This window comes from Musca vetustissima, unplaced genomic scaffold (assembly GCF_032173495.1).
Source record: "Musca vetustissima isolate MV318-11 ecotype Yass unplaced genomic scaffold, APGP_CSIRO_Mvet_v1 utg16644, whole genome shotgun sequence".
NCBI lineage: Eukaryota > Metazoa > Arthropoda > Insecta > Diptera > Muscidae > Musca > Musca vetustissima.
Genome location: NW_026883164.1, coordinates 302,624 through 316,230, shown reverse-complemented (window position 1 = coordinate 316,230; position 13,607 = coordinate 302,624). Strand labels below are relative to the sequence as shown.

Below are 13,607 nucleotides of genomic sequence, written 5' to 3'. Positions count from 1 at the left end.
TTACAATTTTAGGTTTTTCTTTCTTTCTTCCTCGTCGTCGTCATTGTCGTTATTGCCTTCGTTGTCGTCGTCGCCTTCTTCTTGTGGTAATAGTTTTCCTTCTTTTAACTTTATTCTACTACTCTTCTTACAGCAAAAAACAAAAAACTCCTTACAGTGATGCCACACAGCAGGGTTTTGGGAACAACAATAAAAAAAAACGTCACAACCCACCAACAGATAGTCGAACGAGCGAGCGATAAGTGCTGCTCTTGCTACAAATCCACCACGACAGAAGTCAATTGTAACTTCTTCTTAATTGCATCCATAGCAGGTTGTTGTTATTGTTATTCTTGTTGTTTTTTTTTACCTAATTACCTTTTTTCATGTTACTACAACAGCTCACAGCTGTAGCAACATTTATATAAGCAACAAAAACAAACACTCATTTCGCTGAAGAGGAGGAGGATATACTGGCCTGGCTGAGACTAAATGAAACAAAAAACGCCACTTTGTTTTTGTTTTCTGTTCCATACACCACACATTCACTAAATATGGCAACACCTTTTTTTAATATTTTTCTTTTGTATTCGCTGTTTTGCGTTATGCTTTAACACACAATTACAAGAACAACAACAATTATAAGATTACCTTCTTTTTTCGCTTATATTTTTCTTCATTCACTTGTTCGTTTCTCCCGACAAAATGCTGGCCTTATGTATTATTTCCATGATTTTTTTATTAACATTTTTATTAAATTTATATAGAGTTCTATATATTCTCGTTAAATGCCTTGCTTTTCTTTTCATATATTAACCTTCTCTAAACTACAACACTCTTTACACACAAACAAAAGATAATTTTTGTCATTTACTTTTACACACACACACACTATCATTACCAGCAGCAGCAGCGACCATCATTTGCATTGGTTGGTTATTTACACTCTTTTTCTTTTCGTATTTTCATGGAAATTTTTAATCCTGCTGCTATTTTCTACATAATATATAATTCATTTTATATTTTTTATAAGCTTTTTTATTAAATATTTATATTTTTGCTTTTGTATTTATATTTTTTCCCGTAGAATTCTATCCGTTCACCAACAAAAAAATACTGCCTGCGACGAGATACGACACTTAATGTACAGTGTTGCCAGTTGGTTTTATAAAAAGTGTTATCATTGTAGTGATTTTATGGAATGTCAATGAGCAAAAAAATCGATTATAAATAATCGATTTCAAACTAATAGCGAACTGCATATTGCAAATCAGAGAAAAACACATAACATCAATTTTAAACAACTGGGAAATAAAAGAAACAAAATACACAGTAATTTTAGAAATTTATAGGGTCATCAGGGTTATCAATTTGGCGGTTTCAACAGTAAACTCATAAATAAAACTCACATACAATATTTTTTTCATAATATTATCTATTATTGGTCTGTTCCCGTACTGCAAGAATCTATTACTTATTACTACCATAACGAATTTTCCTTTATGCTATGGAAGAAAATAGTTAACTTTAGTTAATTAGTTAATGTGACGAATATGTAAAATGGTGTACACACTATTATTTTTGAATGACACACTTGCCCAAATTTTGCTTGTTTTATAATGTGCCCTCTGATGTTCGTCATTCATCAAATACTCATGGTTAATAATAAATAATAACGTTAATATAATAACTTCCTTCTAAAGCAGGAAATGGGGCTGTGCCAGAATCACAATTTTTATAGTAGGTTTTGATCATGACCCAATAAACAGTTCGTTTACGAGGCAATCGTTATCGGCAATTTTGGTTAAAAATCCCCCAAACTGTCAAATTTATTGTTTAGGATTTCATACGATTAAGTCAAAATTAAAAGCATTTTAACAGATCCGGTGAAATCAGCTGCCCTCATCCGGCGACCTTAGTATTGAGACATGGTTTTAATCATAATACAATAATACAAGGTAGGGCAGCTCGAAGTGAATAACAAAAAAGCAACTATGCACGTGTGGCTTCTTCTACCAAGAATAAAACAAATATTCGCTACAAGTGTTTGTCTTTATTTGACATTTTTTCAACACAAAAATAAAAATACTTGTTTCTTCTTCCCAAAACCCAGTACGGAATACCATAAAATGTTTATTTTATCCATAACAAAGTAATTACTTCCAGACGAACGTTTTGAAAACTTCATTTTCATTTCAATTAAACTTGAATATATTTCAATTTATTTTGAATTTATTTGACATAGTATTCAAAACAAAACACATACATACACAAAATATGTATTTTAATTTGATGGACAAGTCACCTTGAGGAAAAATTGTAATCAGTTGGTAGTTGTGTGGTTTTTAATCATTTTAAGCCTATTGTTTATGTTTATTCGATTTGTATAACCCTTTGTTTTATTCAACTGTTATCAATGCACTTGGAATGCCAGCAGTTTCGGTGCAGCGCGCCAAAGTAAGAAGAGGCATACGCAAATAACTTTTAATTTTAGCAGAATAATATTTGTGTGATATAATTTAAAGTGGAGTGCCTAATATTATAGAAACATGCACATATAAATAACAACAACAATATATGTAAGTAAACACGTCAAATTGAATTAACTAAAATGCATTAAAGTGATGTTATTAATTCACTTTGAATGTCACTTTATGGCTCTAAGGTATGAAGAAGCATTGTTGTGTTTTTTCATGTTTTTTGTATTGCACCTCTTTTCGGGGTAATCTTCTTCTTGTTTTGTTTCCAAAGAATATATCATTGTTTTCATTCTATATTTTGTTTATTTAAAAACAATGAAATAAATATAAAAAATCATTTAAAATCGCGAAAAAAAAGTTGTGCAGAAAATAATATGTTCTCCGTGTGTAAACAATCGCATCCCGCCACAGGCGTGGAATTTGCCATCACCTGCCGTTTCTTTAATAATGTTGATGAAAATGTGGTGGTTGCCGGTGCCAATATATTGAAGGTTTATCGGATCATTCCCAACCTGGATGTATCACAACGGCATCAGAAACTCAATCCCAATGAATTGAGAAATCCACCGAAAATGCGTTTGGAATGTCTGGCCTCGTATACCTTGTATGGAAATGTAATGTCATTGCAGAGTGTGACGCTGACCGGTTCTATGAGGGATGCTTTACTGATTAGTTTCAAAGATGCCAAGCTGTCAGTGGTACAGCATGATCCAGATACGTTTGGCTTGAAAACTTTGTCCCTGCATTATTTCGAAGAGGAAGATATTAAAGATGGCTGGACGGGCCGTTATTATATACCCATGGTACGCGTTGATCCCGATGCCCGTTGTGCTGTAATGTTGGTGTATGGTAAACGTTTGGTCGTATTACCATTTCGCAAAGAGAATGGTATCGATGAAATTGAATTGGCCGATGTAAAACCGATCAAGAAGGCACCCACTGCCATAATGTCACGCACACCCATCTTAGCTTCGTATTTGATTGCTCTGCGTGACCTGGATGAGAAAATTGATAATGTTTTGGATCTGCAGTTTTTGCATGGTTATTATGAGCCGACATTGTTGATATTGTACGAACCGGTGAGGACATTTACCGGCAGAGTTGCGGTACGTTCCGATACCTGTGTCTTGGTCGCAATATCCTTGAATATCCAACAACGTGTCCATCCGATTATATGGACAGTGACGGGCCTGCCGTTTGATTGTTTGCAAGTTTTTCCCATCCAAAAGCCGATTGGCGGCTGTTTGGTGACAACGGTGAATGCGATTATTTACTTAAATCAAAGTGTTCCGCCATATGGTGTGTCACTGAATAGTTCAGCCGATCATAGTACAAGTTTCCCGCTGAAACCCCAGGATGGTGTGCGTATTAGTTTGGATGCAGCCAATATTGCTTTTATTGATGTGGATAAGCTGGTGGTGTCGCTCAGAACGGGTGACTTGTATGTGGTCACCTTGTGTGTGGATTCGATGAGAACAGTTAGAAATTTCCATTTCCATAAGGCAGCTGCAAGTGTTTTGACCAGTTGTATGGCTGTGTGCCAAAGTGAATATCTATTTTTGGGTTCACGTTTGGGCAACTCACTGCTGTTACATTTCACCGAGGAGGATCAAAGTACGGTAATCACTTTGGATGAATACGATGGCACAGATGGTGGAGGTGGTGGCGGCGGCAGCGGTGGCAACGATGATACACGTAAAGCCCGTCGCATTGAAGATGAAGAACTTGAGGTGTATGGTTCGGGCGCTAAGACCTCTGTACAGTTGAGGAAATATATATTTGAGGTATGCGACAGTTTGCTGAATGTCGGCCCGATTAATTACATGTGTGCCGGGGAGCGTGTGGAATTTGAAGAAGGCGGCACAACGTTGAAACCTCAAGCCAGCAACTTGGCCGATTTGAAAATAGACATTGTGGCTTCGGTGGGTCATAGCAAAAATGGGGCGCTCTGTGTCTTTGCTAACTGCATTAATCCTCAAGTTATAACCTCATTCGAGTTGGATGGTTGCCTGGATGTTTGGACGGTCTTCGATGATGTTAGTCGGAAAATGAGCCATCAAGATCATCACGATTTTATGATTCTATCACAAAGAACCTCAACATTGGTACTGCAGACCGGAGAGGAAATCAACGAAATTGACAACACCGGATTCAGCTACAACCAGCCGACAATATTTGTGGGTAATTTGGGCCAAAATCGTTTTATTGTCCAGGTCACAACACGTTCGGTGCGTTTACTGCAGGGTAAACGTCTTATACAAAATGTACCCATAGATGAGGGTGCCCCAGTGGTCCAGGTATCCATTGCTGATCCATATGTATGTTTACGTGTTCTCCACGGAAAGGTTATTACATTGGCGTTGCGTGAAACCAAGGGCACCCCACGTCTGGCCATTAATAAGAATACCATTAGCAGTGTTCCAGCGGTTATATCGTTGTCGGCCTATAAGGATCTCTCGGGCCTTTTCACCACCAAGACAGATGATGTTTTGAATTTGACCGGTTCCGGTGGTAATTCTCTGTATGCCGGCTTGGGTTATATGAAGGCGGAACCGAACATGAAAATCGAAGACGAAGAAGATTTGCTGTATGGTGAATCGGGTAATGCCTTTAAAATGAATAGCATGGCCGATTTGGCCAAGCAGTCGAGGCAGAAAAATTCCGATTGGTGGCGTCGCCTTTTGTTGCCAGTAAAATCCACCTATTGGCTAGTTGTGGGTCGTGAAAGTGGTACTTTGGAAATATATTCTATGCCCGATATGAAATTGGTCTATTTGGTTAATGATATCGGCAATGGCGATACCATACTAACCGATTCCATGGAATTTGTGCCGGTCAATCTCAATCAAGCCGACAACAAGCAGGGTATATTGTTAAATTGTATGCCTCAGCATGCCAACTCCCCGCTGCCACTGGAGGTATCATTGGTGGGTTTGGGTTATCAAGGCAATCGGCCGCTGCTAATGATACGTACCCGTTTGGAGCTGTTGATCTATCAGGCCTATCGTTATGCCAAGGGTAATATGAAGATACGATTCCGCAAATTAACCACAATAAATATGAGAGATGATAATTCCGATGTGACCATGGAAATAGATGATGATAATTCGGAAATGGAATCCTATAACCTGCAAGATCGTTACATTAACAAGTTGCGCTACTTTACAAATATCGGCGGTTTAAATGGTGTGGTGGTATGTGGACCAAATCCGTATTTTATTTTTCTCACCGGCAAAGGAGAGCTGAGGACCCACAAATATACCAATGGCTATTTGCGGAGTTTTGCACCGTTCAACAATGTCAATTGTCCCCAAGGATTCTTGTGTTTCGATACCAGCTTCGATTTGAAGATTTGTGTATTGCCACCCTATCTGACCTATGATTCACCATGGCCGGCACGCAAGGTGCCTTTGCGGTGTACACCCAAACAAATTGTCTACCATCGGGAAAATCGTGTCTATTGTTTGATAACCCAGACGGAGGAGCAAACAAACAAATATTTCCGTTTCAACGGCGAAGACAAGGAGCTGACAGAGGAAAATAAAGGAGAACGTTTTATCTATCCGAATATGTCGAAATTTCAAATGGTCTTGGTCAGCCCGGAGACATGGGAAATTGTACCCGATGCCTCCATTGAATTTGAAAACTGGGAACATGTAACGGCGTTTAAAATTGTCAAATTGGCCTATGAGGGCACACGATCTGGTCTTAAGGAATACCTTTGCATTGGCACCAATTTCAATTACAGCGAAGATATAACCTCAAGGGGTAATATTCACATCTACGATATCATTGAAGTTGTACCGGAACCAGGAAAACCATTAACGAAATTCAAATTGAAGGAAATCTTTAAAAAAGAACAGAAAGGTCCCGTCTCGGCAATTTCCGATGTTTTGGGCTTCTTGGTGACGGCGTTTGGGCAGAAAATCTATCTATGGCAGTTGTCGGATGATGATCTAATCGGTGTCGCCTTTATCGACACGAATATCTATGTACATGAAATAATATCGATTAAATCGTTGATACTCATTGCCGATGTCTACAAGTCGGTAAGTGTCTTACGTTTCCAGGAGGAATTCAAGACCCTATCGCTGGCCTCTAGAGACTTCTACCCCCTGGAGGTATTTGGCATCGAATTTATGGTGGACAATACCAATTTGGCTTTCTTGGTGACGGATGCGGAAAAGAATTTCATTGTATATATGTATCAACCGGAAGTACGAGAGTCCATTGGTGGCCAAAAGCTATTACGTAAAGGTGATTATCATTTGGGTCAAACGGTTAACACCATGTTTCGCATACAATGCCATCAGAGGGGGCACATTCAGCGTCAGCCCTTTACCTATGAAAATAAGCATTTTGTTGTCTATGGCACTTTGGATGGTGGCATTGGTTATTGTCTGCCCCTGCCGGAGAAAGTGTATCGTCGTTTTTTGATGTTGCAAAACGTACTGCTATCCTATCAGGAACATTTGTGCGGCCTGAATCCCAAGGAATTTCGGACAATAAAAATGGCCAAGAAGCTATCGATAAATCCTAGTCGTTGCATCATAGATGGTGATTTGATATGGTCATTTGCCAATATGACGGTGGCCGAACGAAATGAAGTGGCCAAGAAGATTGGCACCAAAACCGAAGATATTCTAAGTGATCTCTTGGAAATTGAAAGGATAACCACAGTGTTTTAAGACCACTCTCCACTCTCTCGATTGTAACATTATTACAATTATTATAAATAATATTATTAAGTTATTTCCTTAATTGGCTGGAGCCAATCATTCGTTAATAAAGAAAAAATAAAATAAAACAATTTATAATTGTATTTTTTATATACAAATCTTGGTTGTGTTTTGTTATTTCTATTTTTGTTGTTTCTCTTTAAAAAATATATAAATTGATTGGTTAAAAAACGAAATTATTCTATAAAATTTTGCTGCCCTGTTGATTGAGGCGTTGATTTTGCTTAACGTGGATCTGGCGTTTCTTTTCCTCCTTGAAAGCCTCGGCATTTGCCTTCTTCTCAATGCGTCTCTCCTGGCGATATTCTTTGAGCAGACGTTTGCGTTCCTTTTTCTCTTCGGGTGTCTCATCTTTGGGACGTATGGACAACACCGAAAGGGTGGATAAAACTGATTTGGCACACAAAGACTTGGGACCGGTCACCTTACCATCTGCCTCATTATCTAGCTTGGCCAAGGCCTTGGCTGTCAATTGATTACCATCGCCGTGCAGAACATGCATTGGCATTCCTGTTTTGGGATCAATTTCAATTTTATTGATTGTCGACGAGTTGGTGGAATTCTGGCGACTTCTTCTGCTCTTTGGCTCATCAATCAATTTGGGGTGATTATAAATATTCGAGTAGGTAGACAAAATCGATTCACAATCCCATTTCTTTTCTTTGGGATCTTCCACCTCAACCTCTTCCAATTCTTCTTCTGGATCGTGATCACCCTCTACCACATTGGCATATTTTTCTATGCGTTTTTTGTCCCACTCTTTGTTGTATTCCATAATTTCATTGGATTTTTTGAAGAGTTTATAACAACCCAAAACGTAGGGATGTTTTTGGCCCCAGCTACCCTCGATTTCCTCTGTGGCCAGATCACCAAGTTCGGGGTCATCGTAGGTGGCATAGAAACGTTCGAAACGATCATCAAGCAAAGTCAATTGTTCATTACGTCTTATAACACTCGAAGACATGGAATATTCTGTAAACTGGGATTTGGTTTCTTCTTTGTCGAAGCGATTACGTCTCATCAGAGGACCCAGACGGTCCATTAACTCTTCATCATCCAATTCAGAGTCGTGTAAATCATCAGAATCAAAATCTTCACCACTTTCGTCATCCTCATAATCATCATCATCGTCGTAGTCATCTTCGTCATCATCATCACCGTCACCACCCATGGCCTTTAAAACAAAATCATCCTCCAACTGATTATCTTCATCCTCGAAATTAAAATCATCATCCAGGGCAGCAACAACATCGGGATCCCAATCTGGGCGTGGACCTGGTTGTGGTGCAGCTTTATTCAACATACCCTCATCTTCTTCAAATTCGGTGGCAAACACCGAACTGGGTAAATTCAGTTTGGGCGCCGTTGTCAAACGATTTTCATCTAAACGTTTCTTAACTTGATTTGGATTCTCCACATATTCCCATACGGTGTCCATTTCGGGTTTTTTCAAATGCTGCAAATAATTATAGTCATCATCGAAATCTATGCCATATTTCTTTTGTTCCTCGCGGCGTTTTTCAACATCGGCTGGATCGTTGCTGGTTTGTTTTTGTGGCTGCCTTGCACCAGCCTCAAGCAAGACGCGCTGTGGAGCCTCCGAATCTGTTACCAGGGGATCATGTTGACTGCGATGTACCAAATGAAATGTTACAGCATTTTTGCGATCAATAAATGCCTTTTTTCCTTTACCCTAGAAGCAAAAATTATTATCGTTATTATTAGATATTCGATTAAATATTGTGCTGGTGTTAATTATTTACCATTTTCTACGATTATTTGTTGAGAATTTCCAATTTTTTAATAATTTTTCCAATCAACAATAACAAAACACATGTATGAGATGTAAATTCAAGATTTAAAAGGGATGCCATATCGTTCGGACATTTGACAAGTGTCATTGGTGGAAGAGTTCCTATGGTAAGACTGTAAATGTAACGTGTGGCATTTTAATGTGAATTTCGTTCTTGTTATAGTTTAAAGTAAAGACAAATATCAAAAAGGGAATCAATTGTCACATTTGTTTTTGTTTGATATAAAAATACAAATGGTAAAAATATATTTTCCTCTCCATTGAAAATTGTTCTATTTTGATATCGACTTACATGTCCCTAATAATATCAGCTGATCTTAAAATTACCATTTCTCTTACCGTAAACATTGCTGTACTTTCCTTTGTACTCTTTTTCTTTTTTGACAATTCATTTCGGTCACTCCTCTCCAAGGTAGATATACAAGGTAGCCGCATCGGCGAATTTCTACAACAAACATCGGTTGTTGTATTTTGATATGTCAAAAATATTTTGCCAAAACAAACAGATTGACAAGATTTTTTTACACAAATTCTTGTAGAAAATGTTAATAAAAGTATTGCCAAAAAATCTATTCGAAATTCGGAGATTTTCATTTATAATTTTGTTTTTTAATTTTTTGGTTCAACATTACAACAACATTTTTGACATTTATTTGTCCAACAGCTGGGCCGATGCGGCTACCTTATTAAATATACCTTGCTCCTCTCTTTCATGCAAATAGTTCCCATAGTTCATTTTAGTGAATCGCTCTTTTGAACCAATTAGAATTTTTCTTTTTTTGCTGGTCGTTGGACTGGTGTTTTGTACTTCTTTAATAAATCCAGCAGAAATATGGAAGAAAACGAACCAAAAATAAATCAAAATAATGCACCAGGTGCTGGACATGTCCAAGTAACAAATCAACCGGCGATTGCACAACAAAATGACAGCGGTATCCCAGGTATGTTTGGGTGTGGGTTAGGTCAATCACTTGCACTTCTTGCTTCATCATAAACAACAATAATTATCAAACACACTCACACACCCATCCCCCCAACTAGATATGGTACCAAGAATAAAACTACAGGAATTGGAGGAAGAGAATCGCAAAATGTTAAATGGTTTCAATGCCCAGAGAGCCCGACTGAAGGAGTTGTTTGTACAAAAAGAACAAGAATTGGAATCCCTTAAATCCAAGTTGTTGGTAACGGAAATTAAGGCTCAAGAGGAGATATCTTCATTGCAACAATTGGTACAGGGTAGGTATAACATGAACATTTAATTATATTATAATTATTGTATAATATTTTGTGTCTTTAATTAAATTATAGAAACTGTTGAGGAGTCGGCCATTTGCAAATCTGAACTGGAATTACTAAAGGAGGAGAATCAACGAATTCTGCAGGAAAATCGACAACTTCAAGAACATTTACAATCAACATCATCAACGTCCCAGGAGTTAAGTAGCTTGGCTCCGCAAGTCCTAAATCAAGTAAAGAAAACAATAGCCAGAATAGGAAAAAGTGGAGATGGAAATAATGCAAGTGAAATTGCTACGGATGATGTGAAAAGTAAAATCGAAGGAAAATATGTGAGTATTACTGCCATACGGGACTTACCATAAAACCCACTTTTATAAATTCCTTTATTTTTTCCCCCATAACAGTGCCAAGAAGATTCCGAAGTATTGGGCTCAATTGTCACCCAGTTACAAGAAGAAATGAAGGCACTAAAAGAAAAACTAAGAGAGGCTGATGAAAAACTACAAACCACCCACAACTCCATTGGTGCACTGGGTCAAGAGGAAGATGCCACCCAGAAACCACTATCCCCAGTTGCATGTGAAAATTGTCCCGCTTTGGAAAAAGAAATTGAAACGCTAAAATCCACGGAGGCAACTAAAAATGAAAAATTGGAAAAACTTAAAAAACAATTAGAAGAAATCCAAAAGGAGTTGGAAAAAGAGGCCGAGTTGCGAGCAGTTTTGGAAAACCAGTGGCAAGAGAAACGTGAGGCTCATAAAAATGAAGTACATGTGCTAAGGGAACAGGTAAGCCACACTCTTGATTTAATAAAATCCCATTCATTGATATCTAACCCCATTTTTTTTTTTTTTGCAGGTCACCACCAATGAACAACAACTCTTGGAACTGCAACAGAAATTCCTGGAAACCAAAGATGAAGTATCACGCCAGTTGCAACGTCTCGGTGAAGAACGTGAAAAAGTTAACAAACATTTGGAACTGCTACAGGCCGATAATGATTTCTTATCGGGACGTTATTTGGCCACAGCCGAGGAAATTGAAAGCCAATATATAAATTTGCCAAATAATGTCGAAGAACTGCAGGAGATAATTCTGCGTCAACAAAATGAATTGATACAGGCACGTTTGGGTTGTGACTATGAGAGGAAACGTTGTGTAACATCACTGGATGAAATACAAATTTTGCGAGACCAACTGGAGGCTAGTAATAGTGAAAGAGCAGCTTATAAGAAGAAAGTTCAAACAGAGATTAGATCGCTACAGTAAGTTTGAGAGGTAAATCGAATTTTGTTTCAGTTGTTGAATGTTTTTTTTGTTTTTCCACACAGAGATCGCATTACCCAACACATGATGACCTTGCAAAATTGTGAATCAGCCAAAGTGGCTTTGGAACGCAAGGAAGCTGAACAGAATCGTCAGATATCAGCATTTAGAGTGGAAATTATTGAATTAAGGGATCAGAATGTGAGTTGAAGAAAGTTACATTAATCGCTTACATCGGATTTTACGGATTGATGATTATAGATGATCGAAAATTATCTTCTATATGGAGACCAAACATGATAAAAGCTAAAAAATAGCTTTTGGTTTCTTATATGAACACCTTTTTGATTCTCTATAAGAAAGCCTTCTGAATTTTTATGAGAATATCCCTTTTTCAAAAGAAAAGTGTTGACCCAAAGAGTCTCACTATTATTTTTCTATATGAAAAAATTTGACCAGACCCTTTGGGTCAAAAAAATATTCTATAGAAAAAATATGATCCAGAGGGTCATGCGATTTTTTTTTTTCTAAAGGAAAAATTTAACAAAATGGCCCCTTCCGAATCTATAGACAAATATGGCCCAAAGAGTCTTATGATTATTTTTCTATAGAAATATTTACGAATTTTTTTCTATAAGAAAAAATAGCGACCCAAGGGTCTCACGAATTTTTTTTTCCATAGGAAAAAGTAGCGACCCAAGGGTCTCAAAAATAGAAAGAAAGGGTCTCACGATTTTTTTCTATAAAAAAGGGTCTTACAATTCTTTTCTTTAAAAAAAAGGGTCAATAATTTTTTTCTCCCAAGAAGAAGGGTCTCACGAATTTTTTTTTAGAGAATAATGGGTCTCACGAATTTGTTTCCGTAGAAAAAAGGGTCTCACGAATTTTTTTCCATAGAAAAAAGGGTCTCACGAATTTTTTTCAATAGAAAAAAGGGTCTCACGAATTTTTTTCTATACAAAAAAGGGTCTCACGATTTTTTTTCTATACAAAAAAGGGTCTCACGAATTTTTTTCTATAGAAATAAGGGTCTCACGATTTTTTTTCTATAGAAAAAAGGGGCTCAGGAATTTTTTTCTATAGAAAAAACGGGCTTAGGAATTTTTTCTATAGAAAAAGAGGCTCAGGAATTTTTTTTCTAATAAAAAATTTTTTCTATAGAAAAAAGTGTCTCACGAAAATTTTTTTCTATAGGAAATTTGTTTTATAGAAAAAATTGGATCCAAGGTTCTCACGATTTTTTTTCTATAATTTTTTTTTTATAGAAAATTTTTTTCTATTGAATATTTTTTATAGAAAAAATTGGATCCAAGGGTTTCACGATTATTTTTCTACAGAAAAATTATTACCCAAAGGTCTCACGAAAATTTTAAATATATTTTTGATTTTTTTTTTAATTTTAGGAAAAATTAACCAAGTCCCTGGCCGATGCTAAGGCAAAAATAAAAAATCTGCAAGATGATTTAGCCACCAGTGAAGAAGTACAAAAAGATTTTGTTCAGTTATCTCAGACACTGCAGGTGAGCGCCATCCACCCACCCTATAATAATTCTTATAATAATTAAAAAACATCCTTCCTCTTTCAGATGAATTTGGAACAATTACGACATTCCGATTCTGAGGTACGTTGGCAGGATGATGATGATGTATCCAATTGTCCGGCATGTAAAAACTATTTTACGGTTACCGTACGCAAGGTGCATTGTCGCCATTGTGGCCATATCTACTGTGATAAGTGTATAACCAAAACAGTGCAATCTGGACCACGTAAACGACCAGCCCGTGTGTGTGATATCTGCCATACTCTGCTGAAACCTAATATAGCTCCATATTTTAGTCAAGAATCATCGGCGCAATCACAACAAACGGCTTCCAATAATACTTAGTAGGGTAGTGGCCGATAAAAAAATAGAAAACAAATGTCATAAGAAACGGTAATTTGGTTTAAAAACAACAACAGCAAACTTTAAAAGTTAATACATTATTTAAGTTGTATGTTTTGAGAATTTAGTTTTGATTTTTTTAAATATTTTTTTTAAAAGAATTTAAGCCCCCACAAGATTTTATTTATAAATTTCAATAATTTTT

General features: G+C 37.0%; 4 protein-coding genes across 4 annotated transcripts in view; 2 read left to right on the top strand and 2 right to left on the bottom strand.

Annotated features, from left to right (window-relative positions):
- LOC133329960 (dynein light chain roadblock-type 2) overlaps window positions 1-13,607 on the bottom strand; it is a 189,260-nt gene that overhangs the window by 60,148 nt on the left and 115,505 nt on the right. The gene's annotated exons all lie outside the window — the stretch shown is intronic.
- LOC133329957 (cleavage and polyadenylation specificity factor subunit 1) lies at window positions 2,833-7,147 on the top strand. The gene has a single exon (XM_061538414.1). The coding sequence runs from the start codon at window positions 2,834-2,836 to the stop codon at window positions 7,145-7,147; it is 4,314 nt and encodes a 1,437-aa protein (XP_061394398.1). The 5' UTR covers window position 2,833.
- Window positions 7,379-9,359, bottom strand: LOC133329936 (protein LTV1 homolog). The gene is made up of 3 exons (XM_061538393.1): window positions 9,351-9,359; window positions 8,768-8,891; window positions 7,379-8,728 (listed from the first exon to the last, which is right to left on the bottom strand). Exons 1-3 carry the CDS (start codon window positions 9,357-9,359, stop codon window positions 7,380-7,382), a joined length of 1,482 nt encoding a protein of 493 aa, XP_061394377.1. The 3' UTR covers window position 7,379.
- On the top strand, window positions 9,844-13,405 carry LOC133329935 (rab GTPase-binding effector protein 1). Its single transcript, XM_061538392.1, has 8 exons — window positions 9,844-9,952; window positions 10,053-10,250; window positions 10,323-10,582; window positions 10,658-11,041; window positions 11,112-11,518; window positions 11,585-11,720; window positions 12,923-13,039; window positions 13,106-13,405. Exons 1-8 carry the CDS (start codon window positions 9,844-9,846, stop codon window positions 13,403-13,405), a joined length of 1,911 nt encoding a protein of 636 aa, XP_061394376.1.

What these genes read in the sequence shown, in the direction of transcription:
- LOC133329957 (XM_061538414.1), top strand. Translation starts at nt 2,834, where the DNA reads ATGTTCTCCGTGTGTAAACAATCGCATCCCGCCACAGGCGTGGAATTT.
- LOC133329936 (XM_061538393.1), bottom strand. An exon ending in GCGCGTCTTGCTTGAGGCTG is followed by an intron (nt 8,729 to 8,767) that starts GTGCAAGGCAGC and finishes GCAACGATCCAG; the next exon opens with CCGATGTTGAAAAACGCCGC.
- LOC133329935 (XM_061538392.1), top strand. Translation starts at nt 9,844, where the DNA reads ATGGAAGAAAACGAACCAAAAATAAATCAAAATAATGCACCAGGTGCT. An exon ending in TACATGTGCTAAGGGAACAG is followed by an intron (nt 11,042 to 11,111) that starts GTAAGCCACACT and finishes TTTTTTTTGCAG; the next exon opens with GTCACCACCAATGAACAACA. An exon ending in AGTTATCTCAGACACTGCAG is followed by an intron (nt 13,040 to 13,105) that starts GTGAGCGCCATC and finishes TTCCTCTTTCAG; the next exon opens with ATGAATTTGGAACAATTACG.